We start from the raw sequence: 19,558 nt of genomic DNA, 5'->3' as shown, positions 1-19,558 counted from the left end.
TTTCTCTGCTATTCATAAGGTTTTCAGTGACTAAATATTCGGAAGTAGTTCGTCATTCCTTATTCCTAGTCTGTCTTCATCTGGAAGCTTATCTGAAACCTGTCTGCTATGGATGACTCTGCTAGTATTTAAAATACCTGTGGTATAACTTTCAGAATCACAGCAACTCACAAACCACCACAGTACGACAAATTGATAGACAAGTGGTGGCTTGTGAGTTGCTGTGATCCAGTTGCCAATTTGGATGCCTTTAATTTCCCTGTCTTGCCATATAGCTCTTGCTAAGACTTCCAGCACAATATTGAATAGGAGTGGTGACATAGGTATATTTGCCTGGTGTACCTCAGGATTTAATGTAATTTTCCACCTGTTTTGTTTTTAAACAATCTCGCCCTCTCCCCACCCCTTTTTCTGGCCTTTCCCCTATTAAAAAAAAGTTCAGGGCCGGCTCTTGGGCTGAGATTATCTGTGCGCATGCATGGCAGAAGAACCCACCAGTGGTAGGGGTGGGGAGTGCCCTTTCACTCATGCTCCCCGTCTAGTCACCAGAATGGAGGTACACAAACAGTGGGGTGGGGGCAATGAACAGATACCAAAAAAATAAAAAATAAATAAATTTTAAAATCAGAACATAGCCAAACCGACAAAGTGTGTTGTCCACCTTTGCTCCAAGGTTGCCACATCGTTATTCCATGGTGGGTATGCTCCCCAAGTTGGTCTTGCTCTTTGGTCTCACTCAAGTTGTTGGCCCCGGATGGCTGATCCCAGAAGACTCAAAAGTTCGCTATTTCTTCTGCTACTAGTTCTACCAGCTATAAGCCTTCAAACTTTAAAATATTCCTAGATATGTGGTTCAGAGTTTTGGAGCTCTGTCGTGAACCCTCTTTGCCTGGTGTTATGTGGTATTGCTGATGGCGTACTTCACTGCCCCTCTACCCTATCCACCATCAAGCCCTGCCTCCCCTGAGGCACTTTTGGGGTGGACTCAAAACTCCCTTTTATTTAACCTTTGCAATATCCACCAAGGAACCAAAAAAAAAAAAAACAGAAAAAAGTCATAGCCTTGATTTAGATACAAAAGCTAGAGGAATCATTCAACCTGCTTTAGTTTTTCTATGGATAATTAATTTGATTTAGAATAATATCATCTCATGCAACTGCATCTGTAATTACATTGGAGCCCTGACTGGTGTGGCCCTGTGTGTTAATGCCTTGCACTGCAAGGTCGGTTTGAACCACAAAGTCAGTGGTTCAAGCTCCCCAGCTCCTCAGAAAGCCTATATAGTGTTGCTATGAGTCAGAACTGACTTGAAAGCACTTAACAACAACATAATAATAATTATGTATAGTTGTGTAAGTCTACACATATATACAAATAACGCAAGGCATGGCATCTGTCACTTATCTCTAAGACAGATCTTAACATCCCAGTTAAACAGCCAGTTTGAAAACAACCGAAACCAAACTCAGTGCTGTCACATTGGTTCCAACTCATAGCGACCCTATAGGAATGAGTAGAACGGCCTCATCGGGTTTCTAAGCCTGCCAGTCTTTGTGGAAGCAGATGACCATGTCTTTCTCCTGCGCAGCAACTTGTGGGCTCAAGCTGCCAACTTTTCAGTTAGCATGCCAAGAGCTTAACCTCTGTGCCACCAGGGCTCCTGAGAATGCTCAAGTTGATGTTGTTTAGTGCCGTTGACCCTTTATAGGACTTCTGAGGAACAGCTGGTGGGTTTGAACTACCAAACATAGGCTAGCAGACCACTGCTTCTCCTCTAATCCCACACCAGGACCCTGAGAATGCTAGTACAGACCTAATACCAAAAGCCTGGCTGCATTGGAGTGACGCCTATGGAAGGAGGGCTTGCCTTTCCAGATAATTACATGAACCCCGGTCTCTTGGTGATAACATATTAAATAAAATTAGTAAAACTTTGCTTAATATAATTAAAATTCTGAAGGTTAGATTTAACTTATCTAATTAAATCTAATATACTGGGGAAACACAGCTGACTTTTTAAGTAGTTAGGGTTTTTCAGATATATTGATTCTGGAGTTATTTATTTTCCCATTAGTTTAATGGCTAAAATCGGTGATGAGAAAAATGTTCGAAGCCTAAACTCCAGACTTAAGAAAGACAGGCAGAGCTGATTGTAGAGTCTTATTTTATCCATTTGCAAAGCTGGTCGAGCCCCAAAATCATTTTTTTTTTTTTTTCGTTTCAAACAAGTTCTTTTGGTTCACATGACGGACTGATGTGAATTTGTAAGGCACATAATAGCTCCCTGTTTCCCTCCTATCTGAATCACCTTATCTTCCTTAGTGTTCCAAAAGATATGACTAAGAATCATCACCACGCTGGGAAAGAAACAAACAGTTGAGGTGAAAAGTTCCATATTCTGTAAGCCGGACACTTGTGCAGGTTTTTCTGATTTACAGAAAGGAGGAGAAGCTTCATGAGCTTATTTGGGAGGTGGAGTTTCTCATGGAGAAGTGCCCCCTGCCCCAATGTTGTGACCACCTGATTGAAGAGAGCCATGTGCCTCACCTTCTCTTCCTTTTCAGTGGCCAAAGAACTGAGTTATCAGGTGTCTGTCTAAAGCACACTGGAGAGGAAGTATTTGTGTTCAGGCGTTAACTGAAAGCCTGCTACTTCATACCTCCTCCCCCCACTCCCCCACCTACATGGGAGTAAGACCGTATGATTCATTTCATGAAAGCTGGAGCCTAGAGCCACGTTACTACTCACATAGTCACAGGTGGGACCCTGGAATCTGTGGCCCTTAAATCTTCCTTCACGTCTGAAATGGAACTCCCCTCTGTCACTCAAATGTCAGCTAAACAATAGACAAGTAAGTCTATAAAGTCAACAAAAGCACTTAGAGGTACACATGACTTAGACCAGTCAGCCATTGGAGATCTAGAGGGCAGCATTGTCCCAGGACAAGATTCCAAAGGCAGGCGAGGTTAGGAAAGCAGGAGGAAGGGAAGTGGGAACCACAGGGAAACAGTAGATCAATGTTTTGGGGGGATTACAGTCAGTGACATGAAACAAAATGTCTATAAATGGTTGAATGGCAAGCTGGTTGATCTTGGAAGATGTCTATAAATGGTTGAATGGAAGATCTGCTTTGAAGATCTTCACCCAATTCACAATAAAATACAAATACCTTGTGAAGCTGCTTTGCCCTGTGTGAGCAGTCCATCTCTGCAGTTACTGCCCATGTGGGCGAACTGCACGTCACACCGCGTTTTAAGTGGATACTGGCAACACTTTGAGCTCATCTCAGTGGCAGTAAATCCATGTATAAACTGAGCTGCTCAGTTCAAACCCTTATTATTCGGGGTCAATTATAAATTATAGACAGGTTTTCTTCTAAGTGGGGAGTCGGCACCTCTAGCCCCTGCATTGTTCAAGGGTCAACTGTATTAGAAAACTGTTATTAAGTACCGCTGAGTCAGCCCTAAACAACGACTTTTAGCAACCTTGTATAGTGTTTCCAAGCACAGCTGGTGGATTTGAATTACCAACCTTGTGGTTCAAAGTCCAGTGCTGATCCTACAGCACCATATACAGCAAGAACACAGAACTTTTTGGAATGTTGAAAGAAAGGGTTGTAGGTGAGATACAGTTAGTACATGGCAAAGCTCCTAAGAAATTGAGATGACGACAACTACCTCTGGAATAGATATGAGCCTCAAAAATAGACGCAACTCTTCTACTGTACCAACAGATAGAGGTTGGCTGGAAGGTTGCTAGACAGATGATGAGGAATTCTGGTGTGAAGGTTCTTATTTTTGGTGGGGATTATTGTTATATAAGAAGCTCTGGTAGCGTAGGGGTTCCGGCTCAGACTGCTAACCTCAGAGTCAGCAGTTTGAAACTACCAGCCATTCCAAGGGAGGAAGATGAGGTTTTCTGCTCCTGTAATGATCTACAGCTTTGAGTTGCTATGACAGAACCAATTCCTGGCACACCACCACCACCATGACCACCACCATTGTTAAGTAAGAAATAGGCCATCTTCTAATGGGAAGGTATAAAAGGTCTGAGACCTGAGACTCAAAGAGAAAGAATTAAAAAGTTATTGTAGAAAATGGAAGTATTTGGTAACTGGGGATGTTGTGATGTGGTTGCCAATCAGTGTTGAAGGCTTGTTTAGGTGTGTAGGTCATCCATTAATAGCATATTTCTGTCTGTCCTGCATTCAGCAAATTCAGGGACAGAGAACAGGAACCATGGCTTTCAGCTAAGGTAGAATGGAGGGTGTAGGCTTTTGAAAAGAAGAGTGAGATTCTTTTAAAGTCTTGAGTTGTGGTCGAGCTAGACCACAGAAAGTTGAAATCACTGAGGATGATGGCACTCACTGTGTAAAAGGAGGTATAAAAGGAGGACCCTGAACACTGGGGGGGAAATCTTCCTGAGAGAAAATAGATAGTAGGAGGTTGATTGATTTTTGATGGCTAAAATCAGGAAGAGAATTGCATGGGCTTCAAAACACGAAGGGTGTGCTGGTGGTATGTTTTTGGCAAGAGAGTGGAGAATCCATGCCAGCAAGAGGCAATGGGAAGCCAGGCAATAGGGAAACCCAATCCCTGACTCTGAGGTTCCTGGTGGGGCAGAGGGGTACAGAAGCAGATACCACATGAGAAGGCTTGGAATGGAACCAGTGTCCTCTGAGAAAAGGTAAATTTCACTTAGGGCAAAACCATACTGTTCACAAAAGCAGTGTTTCTGAGAACACTGTAGAAATGTACTGATTTAGACCTAACCCATCTGTCAGTTTGTTGTACTGTGGTGGCTTGCATGTCACTGTGATGCTGGAAGCTGTGCCGCTGGTACTTTCAGGCAGGGTCACCCATGGTGGATAAATTTCAGTGAAGCCTCTAAATTAAGGCAGACCAGGAAGAAAGATCTGGTGATTTACCTTGGAAACATAGCCAGTAAAATCAAGCCTTATGGACCACACAGTGCATTGTCTGTGTCATTTGCTTTAGACATGTCATCAGAAGGGATTGATTGCTGGTGGAGGATGTCATTTGGTGAATTAGGGACTAACCAGTAAGGGTTAGTGACCTTGGATACAATGGCTTGGCACAATAGCTGCAAAAGCTGAACTCAGACATGCCAACAAGTGTGAGGATGATGCAGGGCTGGGCAACACTGTGTGCTGAGGTACATAAGAGACCCATGAGGAGGAGCCAACACCGTGGTGCCTGGCTGTGTATCACTAAGACGCTCTATATATAATCTGGAGTTTTCACTGCTCTAAGGTCACACTGCTAATTAATTGCTGTGGGGGAGCCTGTTCAGTTCTTACCTCAGTCGCAAATGAGCAGTTGGGGGAGTGTTGCAGAAGAAATAATGACTTCTTTTATTGAGAACAAAAATGGCAATGCCACGTATGGACGCAGAAGAAAAATGAATAGAAGCCATCAACTTAACCTTGATTTAGTAGATTGTGCATGAGACACTGGGATCTCTTTGTTAATGTGCAGTATCATTACCTTGGGTGAAAGAGAGGCTCTCCTGACTTTGAGCTATTGGTATTGATATGCAAGAAGACCCTTGACAAGTGTTTATCAAGTGCATCTGCAGTGTTACTGCGAACACCCAGTTGCCGCCTCTGTCAGTTTTTCCATGCTCATTTCACATGATGGACTTGTTTGGCAAATCCATCATCAAGTGGTGAGAAAACCAGAAGAGAGGAGGAAGCTGAGTCTGGATCATAAAGTAAAAGATGCTTTATGTTGGGATGGTCACTTGGACCTTTTATTATTTTGCTTTGACCCAGCTAAAACCCCTTTTAACACCTTGGGGGTTCTCAGTTCCCCATTTCAGTTTGCAGTCATTCTCCATGACATTTATGGAACATTTCTGACTCATTAGTTGAAATTAGAAGCCCTGGTGTTGCTAAATTTGTGTATTCAATAAACTTCAATCTATTTCTAAAAAATAAAATAAAATAAAAGATGCTGGCCTCTCTCATACTCTCCAAGGCTTCCTTCTCTTCGCCCTCCTTGGTCATCATGATTATTTGTAGTAAAGGAAGCAAATAGCCAGCAACGCAGTCCTCTGTGTCCGTTATTTAGTCGCTCAAAGCACAGTGGAAGAAAGGGTCCTGGCTAAATTGTCAACATGGACTTGAATTCTCAATGAGGAGCAAGAAAAAACTTGACTAGTTCTTATGCATTCATCTTAGGGAACTGAAATCCCCTGGCCTTCTAAATAAGGTGAGGCATTGGTGAGTTCCATGAGAGACTTTCTGACTTCAGGTGAGAGAAGTCCGCATTTGACTTCCAACCAGTGCGTCTCTTCTGGACACACCCCATATGTTGGTTTGCTGAATAAGTTTCAGTGAAGTTTCAGACAGACTTTGTCGAGCTGGAATCCCCTTACTATCTATTTTAACTTGGGCAAATATTGATCTCTCTGCATCTGTGTTTTCTGTTGTTGTTATTTTACCTATCTTTATAAGAAAGGATCCCTAGAAATGTAGTAATGTAGTAGATTATGAACTGGGCTGCAACCAAAAGGTCGGCAGGATGGCTCTATGGGAGAAAGATGAGGCTTTTTGTTCTCTTAAAGATTTACAGCCTCGGAAAACCCTGTGTAGGGTCTACATGAGTCAGAATCAAGTCCACAGCACATCGCCATCACCACTGTCTTTGTAGGAAGGAGCCTAGTGGCACTGTAGGATAAGCACTGGACTGCTAACCTCAAGATGGGTATTTCATACCCATCAATGCTATGAGTCGGAACTTACTCAAGGCACTTAATAACAGCAAAACAATATCTTTATAAGAAGAAGCCCTGGCTGTACTTTAGGATAAACACTGGACCACTAACTACAAGGTTGGCAGTTCAAACACACCAGCCACTCAGAGGGAGAAAGAGAGGCTTTCAGCTCCTGTAAATATTGACAGCCTCTGATACCATATACCAATAGGGTAACTATGAGTTAGAATCTACTCGAAGGCAGTAGGTTTGGTTTGGATCTTTAAAGAAGACACCTTAGTGGGTTAAGTGTTGGGCTGCTAACTGCAAGGTCAGCAGTTCAAATCCACCAGCTGCTCTATGGGAGAAGGTGAGGCAGGCTGCTGCAGCAAAGATTTGCAATCCTGAAAACCCTGTGGAGCAGTGTGACTGTCCTGTGGGGCCACTACAAGTCAAAATCAATGCAATACTTGTGGGATCTGTTTTCATAGGATTGTGGAGAAGGCAGTAATGCATTTAGCATAAAATCTGTGAAGCCCTTGATAGTTGCCATGGAGTCGGACTTGAGACCGTGGCAACCCCTGGCACAGTGGAACAAAATGCTTCCCAGTCCAGAGCCACCCCATCATGGTTGCAAATGTGACTCACAGGATTTTCATTGACTGATTTTCAGACTTAGATTGGTTTTCGGCAGTAGAAAGTAATGAATAAACATTAGCTATAATTACTACGCCAGACTGCAAAGTCATTTGGACTGCATTGTCGGTGGTTCAAGCTCACCAGCTGCTCCTTGGAAACTCTATACAGGGTCGCTGTGGGTTGGAACCGACTCAATGGCACTTACAACAACAACAACAAATAATTACACATTATGTTTACCATCTTGGTATTTTATTAATAGTTACTGTTAGGTCAGCTCCAATTCCTGGCGACCGTAGGTAGAACAGAAGAAAATGCTCTCTGGTCATGCACCATATTCATGAATCCTTGGTTAGCTACATGACAGATTGTCTGGATGAAGTCCCTAACCACAGATCTAATAGGAGGAAGTCACAAAGCAAGTCTACAAGTCATCTGTATGTAGTTGTGAATAATTTTCCTTATACATTACTTAGTGGACCTTTATGTAAGGACTTGGTCAATTTTTTTCCTGTCTCTTCCAATAGATATCATTATATGGAGAACTTCAAAGACCCTTAAGTATTTATCTCCAAAGTTCTCCAGTGTTTCCTGTAAGCTTTGTAATTTGATTGGTAGAAACAGACAGGATCCTTTATGTTTTATTTTATACAGTATTGTTAGACTATGAACACATTTTTTATGTTAACTGTTTTATCCAAATAGAAAGCATTTTAGGTGTAGATAAATAAGGATAATAACTGAAATATGATATTTGTATGTGCTGAGAACATTTTTTTCCTTATACATGTCTTTGTAACAACAAATAGTTCTTCTTATAAATTAATGTCAGAGAAAATATTTGGCCCAGCAGTTTGTGGTGGTAATATTCAATAGCCCAGCCTTTAATGTTTCCGGCACCAGGATCCCAACAAACTGGCGGCTCCAGTTATGAAACCTAATGAAGAGCAGGTCCACATGCACTTATTACTAAGATCATTTGAGGTCACACATAAATGTTTATCCATGTTGCTTTCTAAAATGGACCAAGCAGGTGTGTGGTTGTTTATTTGTTCATTGATGGGGCAAACAGATAGATCTTTCCATATCTGCAATTTGCCTTCATTCTACAGTCACCATTTAGTGGAAGACTTACGAGTCTATAACCATGTGTTTTTCCCTCAGCATTAACTTTACTGTCATGTGCCCATTCTTTTGCAGAGGTTACTACATAATAATTGTGCCTTTGAAGAAATCTCGTGGGAAATTTATCAAGCCCTGGGAGAGTCCAGATGAAATGGAACTAGATGAGGTAACTCTCTTTGTTGTGTGTCTTTCATTCATAATTTTGTTCATTTAAACCTCTTCCTCCTCCATAGTGCCCTTACACCATCTAAACCAGATGCTGGCTTCCATGTTGTGGGCTGGTCAGATGGTTTAGTGATAATAACAGTTTGTTAATTACAAGGGGCACCAACAAAAATCCTGTTGCTTCAATGAAAGCACATTAGCCTGCAATAAAGCCAAGGATCCGTCCAATCTTATATAGCTTTGATATTTTGCTCCTTGCCCCTTTTAAAACATGGTACAGAGGTAAGGGAGGTAAAGGGACTCATCAGCAAGACCTTCATCACCATTGCTGTGAATTCCAAGATCCATTTCATCATTTGAGGGTTGGTGCTGTAGGATAAGCACTCTACTGCAAGGTCGGCAGTTCAAACTCACCCGCTTCTCCTCGAAAACCCTGTACCTGAGTAGGAACCAACTCAACAGCAGTTAACAACACAATACAACAAGACTGTTATAGAGGTGCCCTGGGGGTACAGTGGTTAAAAAGGTCAGTTGAAAGGGTTGTGGTTAGAACTCACTAACCAGCCTGAAGGAGAAAAGGAGGGCAGTCTGCTTCCATAAAAGATTTACTTCCTTAGAAACCCTGGGGAGCAATTCAAAGCCATCTTACAGGGTCTCTCTGCTGGATTTGAAAGGTTGGTGCAAACACTAAATTGCCTTTGTATCAGAGTTTACCATTTGACTTACTGTGTGGTCTTCACAGATTGCTCCCAGAATTCTACCCATTAGCAAATGTTTGCCATATTCTTTATCTTATAGGTGTTCAGAATGCAAAATGCTTTTAAGTATGGAAGAAAGCAAACCAAATGTCCACATTTTGAGCAATACAATCGATAAAGTACAAAGAACAAAATAAACACAAAATCCTACGAATTTAATTTCAAAATCTTATAACAGTATTTAGTTTTGTGTTGTGTGGGGGAGTTATAAATAATATAAAGAATTAGACAAGATGATTTATACTAGATAGTGAGGCATTGACGGATCCTTAGTTGAAGTCTTACCTTCCACGTGGGAGACATAGGTTTGATTCCCAGCCTGTGCATCTCATGCACACTCAAGCTTGTGTGTTGCTATGAGGAAGAGCATATTTCAGAAGAGTTTCCAGACTCAAATACACTAGAAAGAAAGGTCTGGTAATCGCCTTCCAAAAATCAATCCGTGAAAACCCCCATGGTTCACAGTGATTCACAAATGAACAGCATTCATTCCAATGTGCATCGGGCATCCTGAGTCAGGGCTACTAGATAGTAGTTAGCATCAGCATCATGTCTGGGGAAGAAACCTGTATTCCAGAACCATAAGCAGCTCACCAGGGCCACAGCAGGATCATGGCTGAGGTTCAGACTGTTGAAATACAAGCTCGATCTTGTATCTTACCTTGATGCTATCGCACGTCAGTTCATAAGGCAAATCACCAGCCCCCATTTGGGGAACTGTGAGGTTTAATGTATTGGGTTGTGTGTTGCACCTCCCAGCCCAATCTGGTCTTCTAGACATTTTCTCCATTTCTAACTGATGTGGACTGGACAAGGAAAAGAGGAAACCCCTAAATGCATTAGCATGAGATGGCAGTGAATTCACGCACATGTGCGCGAAGGAGACTGTGCAATCTGACAGATGTGTGCCATCAGTTTCCTCAGGCAGACAGATGTCATCCCAAGGAGCGCTGTTCATCATCCCCGACTCCATTTGATCAGAGTTCAATTTCATCCCATTAAGAAGGGGACATGAGTGAAGGTTAGGCCAGTGCTTCCGTGTCCCCCTTTTCTGACGTTGTGGGTGATGGTGTAAAATTTCCCTAACACCACTCTCATCATGTCAGAGAATTTTGTTGTTGTTATTGTGTTGTTGTTAGGTGCCATCGAGTTGGTACTGACCCTGCACACAACAGAAGGAAACACTGCCTTGTCCTGCACCAACCTCACAGTTGTTGCTACGTTTGAGCCCAGTGCTGCTGCCACTGTGCCAATCCATCTCTTCGGGGGTCTTCCTCTTTGTCTCCAACACTCCACTTTGCCAAACATAATATCTTTCTCCAGGGACTGGTCCCTCCTGATAATATGTCCAAAGTATAAGAGATGGCATTCTGGCCAATCCTAGCTTCCAAGTATTCCAAAGAATTTAGAGGCCTAAAAATTGTTCTCTGTTGATAATAAACTAACAAGATCAGTACTCGGTGGTACTGGAGGAATAGTAACCCTTCATCTGAGGATGCCAGATGATTATCCACGGCCATCACATCAATTTGGCCTCATGGATACACCACAGGACAGAGCAGAACTGCCCCTGAGGTTTTCGGAGACTCTAAATCTTTACCAGAATAGCCAGCCTCATCTCTCTCCCTCAGCAACTGGCAGGTTTGAAATATGACCCTTATGATTACTTGCCCAGCACTTAACCCAGATGATTAGCTGGTCTTTTATAAGCGTTTTGAAGCAAGAAATGATGGTGGTGTTGCATAGGAAATGCCAATCACAAGGTTGAAGAATTAAACCTACCAGCAGCTCCTTGGAAACCAACCCTCTACAGGGTCACTATGAGTCAGAACTGACTCGATGGCACTTAACATCAACCACCACAGCAATGAGAGAAAAATTCTGCTGGTGGCAAAGAGTTTGTACTTAACTATTCACATGAAGGTTGGCTGTTCAAACCCACCCAGGAGTGCCATGGAAGAAAGTCCAGGCAGCCTGTGTCCATAAAGATTTCAGTCAAGAAAACTCTGTGGATCAGAGTTAAACTCTGCAAACATATGCGGTCTCCACGCATCAAACTCAACTTGAGGGCAATGGATATGGTTTTGATAATGAATATACTAGTGAAATACTCCTTATCATTTTCAACAAATCTCAGCTAGGGAACAGAATGATTAACATCTCATTTTAGTTGCATTTGGATTCAGAGTGCAAAAGCTACTTGTATTATCTGTGCATCTTTCTCTAAATATTAGAGCAAAACAATATTGTTAGAAGGCATTGAGATCCAAGCCCAAAATAACATCAAGAACCCTGAAATATCAAGCTTTCCTTCGAGTCATTTGATGGCAAGTTACAGGAAGTTGATTTGCTTTTACAGCCAGGTTTTAATCTCCAGCAGAAACAGCATAATACAGCAACGATACTGGGTTAAAGTATAGGGCTATATGACATTGAACTTCCTTGCAATTAAATTCTCCGGATGTGTGCTGCTGAGTCCCATAACTGAGGGTCATTTTAATCATCCCACAAAGTTGTGGTGCATTAATCTGTATAATAGTTTGATAAAGAACATTTATTAATTTGAAACTTTTGGGTCAGGATGGGTTGTTTCCCACTTTTCCTACTGATATAATTGAGACCACATTGTAGAATTAATGGTGGAAGAAATAAGATCTGCATTGACTGGAAAATGGAAATTATTTCTGATAAAGGACGAAAGTCCTTGGTATAGCTTCTGGAATTGTTTCCAGTACCTCTCGTAACTACTGTGGAGCAGAGCAAATGGAAGCAGGCTCCGACCCCCTTTATGCTTACTCACCCGGTTTCTGATACCTCCTGACAGATTTTTCTGTCTTTCTTTCTTTCTTAGCTATCATGGATAATAAAAGCATCACAGTAATTTAATCTAGAGCATGCTACTGCCAAGTTCAACAGAGCAGTATTCCTTTCTTAAATGTATTTGATCAAGTGATTAAAAAAAATGCCTATAATTCAAATTGTTGGAAGCACATTATGAAATAGAATGGTGGTTTGAGGGCATTTCCACCTGTATACCTCTCACCCAAGCCCTTAAAAAAATGGAAAGGATCCTTCTAAACAGAGTTACTCTCAAAATTACTTTCTGATCTCATTTATGCTTTGTCTGGAAATAGTCTTCAGGTGATAAATTCCTAAACTGAAACTGTTCTTGTCAAGGTCAGATTGGGAGCGCACGCACATTAATAGTCAAAATGAATCGTGGACAAAAGAACTCCCCAAACATGAGATACTTAATTCAGGGCAAGTCTTGTAATATATCAGAAGCTTTTCACAACATTGTATTTGAAAGGCTGACCTTAAAATAGCATAGCTTCACCATATTGGCTACTTTTGGTGTTTTCTGAACACTTGTGAGTTGTTTGCATACCACACAGGATGTGCACCCCCCAGTGACGATTGTTGTTGTTGTTGTGAAGTGCTATTGAGTCTGTTCTGACCCATAGCGACCCTGTATAGGGTTTTCAAGGAGCAGCTGGTGAGCTTGAACTGCTGACCTTGCAGTTCAAACGACTTTGCAGTCTGGAGCATTAACCCACAGCGCCACCTCAGGACTCCGCAGTGACGAGAGCACATTAAAGGTCAGGGTCAAGGTTGATGCATCAGGTTTGCCCTTCTTGAATGATTGATTTGGATTCAAGGAACACCAAACAACTGAAATATCTTATTATAAAATACTTCCTCAAGCCTGTCAAAGAAACCCTAGCATGGTATTGTGGGAATGACATCAGAGTGGATGAATGACAGACAGTAGCCTACATGTGGAACGTGAATGAAACTCAGTTGCAGTAGAAGAAGGGACACAGTCACATAAACTACTAATAGAAGATGTTTTGAATAAACCCACCTCCAGTGGCACTGTGGGTTAATATGCTCGACTGCATAGTCAGTTTGAATCACAAGGTCAGCAGTTCAAGCTCACCAGCCGCTTCTCGGAAATCCTATACAGTGTCGTTATGGGTTGGAACCAACTCAGTGGCACTTAACAACAACAAGAAGTATATCTGAAATGCTTTTGTTCTTCTCAAAGCCACAGGCTGCCGTCATGTGTTGTATACCAGCAATGACCTTTGACATGACTTTTCAAGCGTAACATGCGATTGAACTTTTTCGTCAGGATTCTTTAGTTCTTCTCTTTGTTAAATTTGCTTGTTAAAAGAATCCAAGAAAAATAAGTCCAAGGCACAACTTCATCTGTATTAAAGAAAGCAGATGCACAAAAAATATGTACAACTTAAGGTCCCTAGTGTGGTGCCATTGGTGAAGCTCTGTACTCCCTAACCAGAAGGGCAACAGTTCAAATCCACTATCTGCTCCTTGGAAACCCTATGCAAGGTCACTATGAGTTGGAACCACCTTAGTGGCATTTAACAACAACAACAATGTCCCTGAGTGGAACAAATGGTTTGTACTTAATGATGTGACAATGTGAACCTATCTGGTGGCACCTTGGTAGAAAGGTCTGGTGAGCTGCATCCCTAAAGATCACAGCCAAGAAACCCCCATGGAACAGGCCTATTCTGTAACACGTGGGGTTGCCATTCGTCAGCATTGTTGCTTGGTTTTCTTCTTCTTACATACAGATTGAGGCAAAGCCACTTAGATTCTGAGAGCGTAAGTGTTTCATCTGTGTTTTCTTGAAATTGTTGGTAAATGCCATTGAGTGAATTCTGACCCATATCAAACCTGTATAGGGTTTCAGAGGAACTGCTGATGAGCTTGAACCTCCGCTGACCTTGTAGTTCAAGCATACTTTGAGGTCCAGTGCCACACTAGGACTCTGGGATTTGCATCAGTACTGGCCAATTGATGCATAATTAATTGTTGTTGTTGTTGTTAAGTGCCGTCAAATCAGTTCTGACCCATAGCGACCTTGAACAGGGTTTCCGAGGCTGTAAATCTTTACGGGAGCAGAAAGCCTCCTCTTTCTCCTGCGGAGCAGCTGGTAGTTTCAAACTGCTGACCTTGCGGTTCACAGCCCAATCCATAACCACTACGTAAATCATCCCCAAAGGGTTGAGTGTGCACAAGTTATCCATTGTGTGACTCACCTGGCGAGATCTTTCTCCTCCTCCAGCAAACTTGACTGCAAGAGAAGTTGAGTTTACAAGAAAATGTGAGGAACCCACTCCAAATAGCTAACGAGGGAACCCAGTCAAGCCAGAAGTCGTTAAATGAGCAATGACACCTACTTAGTATGCAACTGTTAAAATATTTATTGGATTCTGTTTCAGGGGGTACTGTGGGTTAATGTGCTGGACCACAAGGTCAGTGGTTCAAGCTCACTAGCTGCTCCTCATAAACCCTTTACAGGGTCGCTGTGAGTCAGTACCGACTTGATGGCATTTAATAGCAGCATATCATATAAAGGAGTCCTGGTGTGGCACTGTGGGTTAATGTGCCAGACTGGAAAGCCATTTGAACTGTAAGGTTGATGGTTCAAGCTCACCAGTCGCTCCTTGGAATCCCTACACAGGCTCGCTATGGGTCGGAACTGACTCGACAGCATTTAATAACTACAACACATATTGCTCGTTACTAAGAACAATTAAAATATTACTGCTCTTGCAGCTGTCTGCTACCGTGTCAGTGCCGACTCATAGCGACCCTGAATAGGATTTCCAGGACTCCTGGTGTGGCTCTGTAGGATCAGTGCTAGACTGTGAATCAAGGTCAGCAGTTCATACTCGCCAGGTGCTCCTTGGGGATCCTATACAAGGTCATTCTGAGTCAGAGTCCACTCGATGGCACTTAACAACAAATCTTTATCGGCACAGAAAACCTCATCTGTGTCCCGCAGAGCAGCCATCAGGCCTTCTAAAATGTTATTATTGTTACTGTCATGTGCTGTGGAGTCGGTTCCGACTCCTGTACAGGGTTTCCGAGGCTGTAAATCTTTATGGGAGCAGAAAGCCTCATCTTTCTCCCACCGAACAGCTGGTATTTTCGAACTGCTGACCCTGAGGTTCACAGCCCGATTTGTAACCACTATGTTACCAGAGCTCCTTAAATGTTACTACCCCTTCCTAAAGTTTGGTCCTATGTGAAAGTTTAGATGGCTGTATCTGAGGTCATACTAGTTCAGTGAATCTCCATTCATGACAATCTTTTATTAAATAAATCAAGCTGATGTTTTTCCTTCTGTGAATTGTAATGTACTGTTGTCCTGTGGGAGGATTTCATTCATGTGGACAGTCATGTGATCACCCAGTAAAGACTTGAATGGCCCTGTGCTTATAGTGTGGCCCTTGCTGTATCAATCCAGTGTCTTACTTTTAACAGGAGGGATCATTTGAATGATCGAGGGAGTTGAAATTCATTGATGTTGACACACTACATGAAGTGTGAACCAATTGTATTTGGATTGTTCCCAAGCCCTATCATTCCTACCATTTAAATCTCATTAATTGGGGTTATTGTTGTTCATAGGTCTCTTTTTGTTTTGCACTTTTTTTTTTTTTTTTAACCTTAGCTGCTTAAGGAGATCTCCAGGAAACGCAGAAGCATCCGTTATGGGAGAGAAGTTGAATTAAAGCCATATATTGCTGCTCACTTTGATGTCCTGCCTACGGAATTCACGCTGGGGGACGACAAACATTATGGTGGATTCACAAACAAGCAGCTCCAAAGTGGTCAAGAATACGTCTTCTTTGTGTTAGCTGTGATGGAGCACGCAGAATCTGTAAGTGCCTTCTGGTAACTTCTGCTCTGGGTACTCTTTTACATTGTCACTAGCCCATCCTTAGGATTTCTCGTGAGCTGTCACTAATTTAAATGTAATAACAGGCTGCCTATGTTTTGGACATGATTGAATAGACATCTTGAGACTGCATTACAAACGAGGCTGTGTCTAGGATGACAGGGAATTTGGGAGACAGCTATTACACGGACTGTCAAATTGATAGGTCCTGGAGACCTTTTGATATTATCATATACATCTAAGCAGGGTGATAGCCACCAATGTTCACAATCTCCTTCCTCATAGTTTTTTTTTAATGACAACCAATCTCAAAGGAGTCTTGGTGTCAAAGGATATAATGGTTAAGTGTTCAGCTGCTAATTTAATAGTTAGTGGTTTGAACCCACCTACTAGCTTTACTATGGATGCGAAAGCTGGACAGTAAATAAGGAAGATTGTAGAAGAATTGATGCCTTTGAATTATGGTGTTGGAGGAGAATACTAAAAATGCCATGGACTGCCAAAAGGACCAATAGCTCTGTTTTGGAAGAGGTGCAGCCAGAGTGCTCCTTGGAGGCCAAGATGGCTAAACTTCGTCTCTCAAACTTCGGACACATTGTTAGGAGGTAACAGTCGCTAGAGAAGGATGTCATGCTGGGTAAGATGGAGGGTCAAAGAAAGAGAGAAAGACCCCCAGTGAGATGGAATGGCAAAGTGGTAGCATCAATGGACTCAAGCGTGGCAGCGGTAGTGAGGTTGGCCCAGGATCGGACATTGTTTCGTTCTGCTGTGCATGGGGTCACTATGAGTCGGTTCCGACTCGATGGCACCTGACAACAACAACAACAACAACTAGCTTTCCAGAGTCCTGGTGTGATGTTGTAGGTTAACGTGCTGGGCTGCAAGGTCACTTTGAACTGCAAGGTTGGTGATTCAAGCTTACCAGCCATTCCTCAAAATCCCTATACAGGGTTGCTACGAGTTGGTTGCACTTAGTGAAAACACCAAATGGCTTTACAAGAGAAAGACTTAGCAGTCTGCTCCCCTAAAGATTACAGCTAGGAAACCTATGGCAGCAATTCTACACTGTTGGTTAGGGCCCCAGTGAGTAAAAAACCAACTTGTCTGTACCTAGGCACAACATTATTATCCTGTATAGTATCTCATAGACATTAGCTCGTGTGATAACAGTGGGACTTTAGAAGCTCTGAAATTCAGCACAGTATATTATTTCCAAGTAGTTGAAGATACTGAGTCTGAAAATGGTGGTATTTTTTCTCCTCTATCTGTCATGGAGACCTCAATGGTGTCTCTCCAGATTCATGGAGAAGGTGTGTCTAGGAAACAGTGAGAGCTAGCTCCTGTAACTGTGACAATTGACCAATGACTTTATCCATGAAGAGCTAAGAGAGTTAGAAAATAATCCAATAAAAGGGTGAATTCCTACTGTGTGCTATATAATGAGTTGTCTTTCTTTATGTAATTCTTCTCTCGCTCTTGTGTCATTTTATGCTTGAGTCCCTCTAAGTATGTAAAATAAAAAGAGAGACAGGAAATTGCAGGTAGGAATGGAAGGTTGGATTTTGAAGTAGTCATCCACATTTACATTGAATATACCCATTCCAGACTTTTATCTTTCTAATGGGAACCCAAATCAGACAGACCTGGCAATTCAGCTGAATCAGTCCCTTTCAGAATATTCAAAGCCCACAGCGATCAAAGGTTCGTGGAGATCAGCTGTGAACACATATAGTGGGGCTTCTCTTCAAATGACTGAAGGATTTCCCCTGTGGAAAATCAAAACACAAAGTCAGCCTTTCTGCACAGAATTTTACCACCGCACAGAATGCCATTTGAAAACAAAGTGTCAGGCTTCCTGGAATTTTGAATGCACAGATATGCTTCCTCTTTCTAGTTGTGGCTTTTAAAGCAAAACATCAAGGGAATAAAATGTTGGATATCATCCCTTTTTTTAACAGGGGGGAGAAAAAAAGAGACTTTTAGATGTTTAAGAGGAATTTTCTTTAAACAGCACTAGAACCGTTCTGAAAAAGCACTTTGATAGCCTTGAGGTAGATCAGAGAATCCAGCAATGAAGAGAATTGCGTCTGATCCAGGCTGATTATACCACCCTCGGAGACTCTGGTCTCTGGCCTCTCCCTAGCATTCCCAATAGCACGCACTTATGTCACCATTGATGAGGAATCTACCCCTTTCCTTTTTAGGCCATCTATGGGGACACTGATTTTATAATTAGGGTTATGTTTTTTCCAACATGCCATTCACATTTCTCCTTTTTCATATTTTTCTTCTCATTGTCCTCAAAGTTAACAACATTGATGCTTCATAGACTCTTCCCACCGAGCAGGGCTTTGTAGCCATCCAGTGTGTTTGCCGTTGTGGAATTATTTTATAAGCCTCAGATATTCTTGGCTGATTGTTCTAGAAAGAGCCCAGTCACTCTACTCCAGGAGTGCACTGATAATTTGCATCAAAATAATATCACCTCACATCCTCACTTACTTGTCCCCAAAGAAAGCTTTTCCCAAGTCACTGTCTCAGATTAAGAATACCAGAAGGCTAGTTTCGAATCATCTATGGTGTAATGTTTTCTATTACCCCTACACTCTGAACAAATTCTACTTTTCATAAAGCTGGTATCATTTATGGCTTTGTGTTCTTTTCATTTTTATTTCTATGTCCTGATTTGGGATGGAAATGGAAACATCTTTGTGCTTTGGGAAAATCTGGGCTTAGTTTTCCATCTCAGTAGACCAAGATTATTATCTAAAAGACTCTTAGTAAGGAATTTCAAATCAGAAAATTTTGCTTGATTCTATGCACTGAACAATTTGAGTGTAATTTACGAACGGCAAGGCGAGACTATGAACCCAAACAAACAATTATTTAAAGAATCATATTCTCAAATATATAGGCAGCTTGCTAAGGCCTTTTGGTAAACCTTTGTACCATGTATATCCCTCTTCCTTCCATCCACCCTTCCATCCTTCTTTCTTTGAGCTGTTTCTGGGACAGTTGGAACTATATAGGGGTTGCATCTTCTTTTGATGCTTTTGAAAATCTGAAACTCTAGTTTATCTCTTTCCTGGGCATATTCAAGAAAAGAAGATGTTAAGCTTTTCTCTGGTGACCCAGTTTCCTCCACCATTGACTTTTCAGTGGAAGAAAGGGGGGTATACCAGCTGTCTGTGAAGCTTATAGTCTTCAAACTGATTGTTATGGTTTCATACTTAAGGAAATAGGCCTGAATCTAAACTTCTGGAAATTCAGACTTTAAAAAAAAAAAAATGTGAACATATTGAGTGTTCTTGACAAATGAGCTGATGCGCTCATGTCTTGGTTGCATTGCCACTTAACAAGATGACCAGTTTTTTGCATTCTACAGATACTTTGCTGTTGTTGTTGTTGTTGTGAAGTGCCGTCGAGTTGATTCCA

At 41.9% G+C, this 19,558-nt stretch overlaps 1 protein-coding gene across 5 annotated transcripts in view; it reads left to right on the top strand.

Annotated features, from left to right (window-relative positions):
• Positions 1–19,558, top strand: part of LOC102812524 (receptor-type tyrosine-protein phosphatase delta-like) — a 560,069-nt gene that overhangs the window by 354,252 nt on the left and 186,259 nt on the right. For all 5 annotated transcript variants that reach the window (XM_006863766.1, XM_006863768.1, XM_006863767.1 and 2 more), the window contains 2 exons: positions 8,558–8,648; positions 15,896–16,105. In XM_006863766.1, the coding sequence (XP_006863828.1) occupies positions 8,558–8,648; positions 15,896–16,105 (301 nt within the window). The remainder of the gene's footprint in view (positions 1–8,557; positions 8,649–15,895; positions 16,106–19,558) is intronic.

This window comes from Chrysochloris asiatica, unplaced genomic scaffold (assembly GCF_000296735.1).
Source record: "Chrysochloris asiatica unplaced genomic scaffold, ChrAsi1.0 scaffold00056, whole genome shotgun sequence".
NCBI lineage: Eukaryota > Metazoa > Chordata > Mammalia > Afrosoricida > Chrysochloridae > Chrysochloris > Chrysochloris asiatica.
The sequence above is the reverse complement of the archived record's forward strand: the minus strand, read 5'-3'. Positions and strand labels throughout refer to the sequence as shown.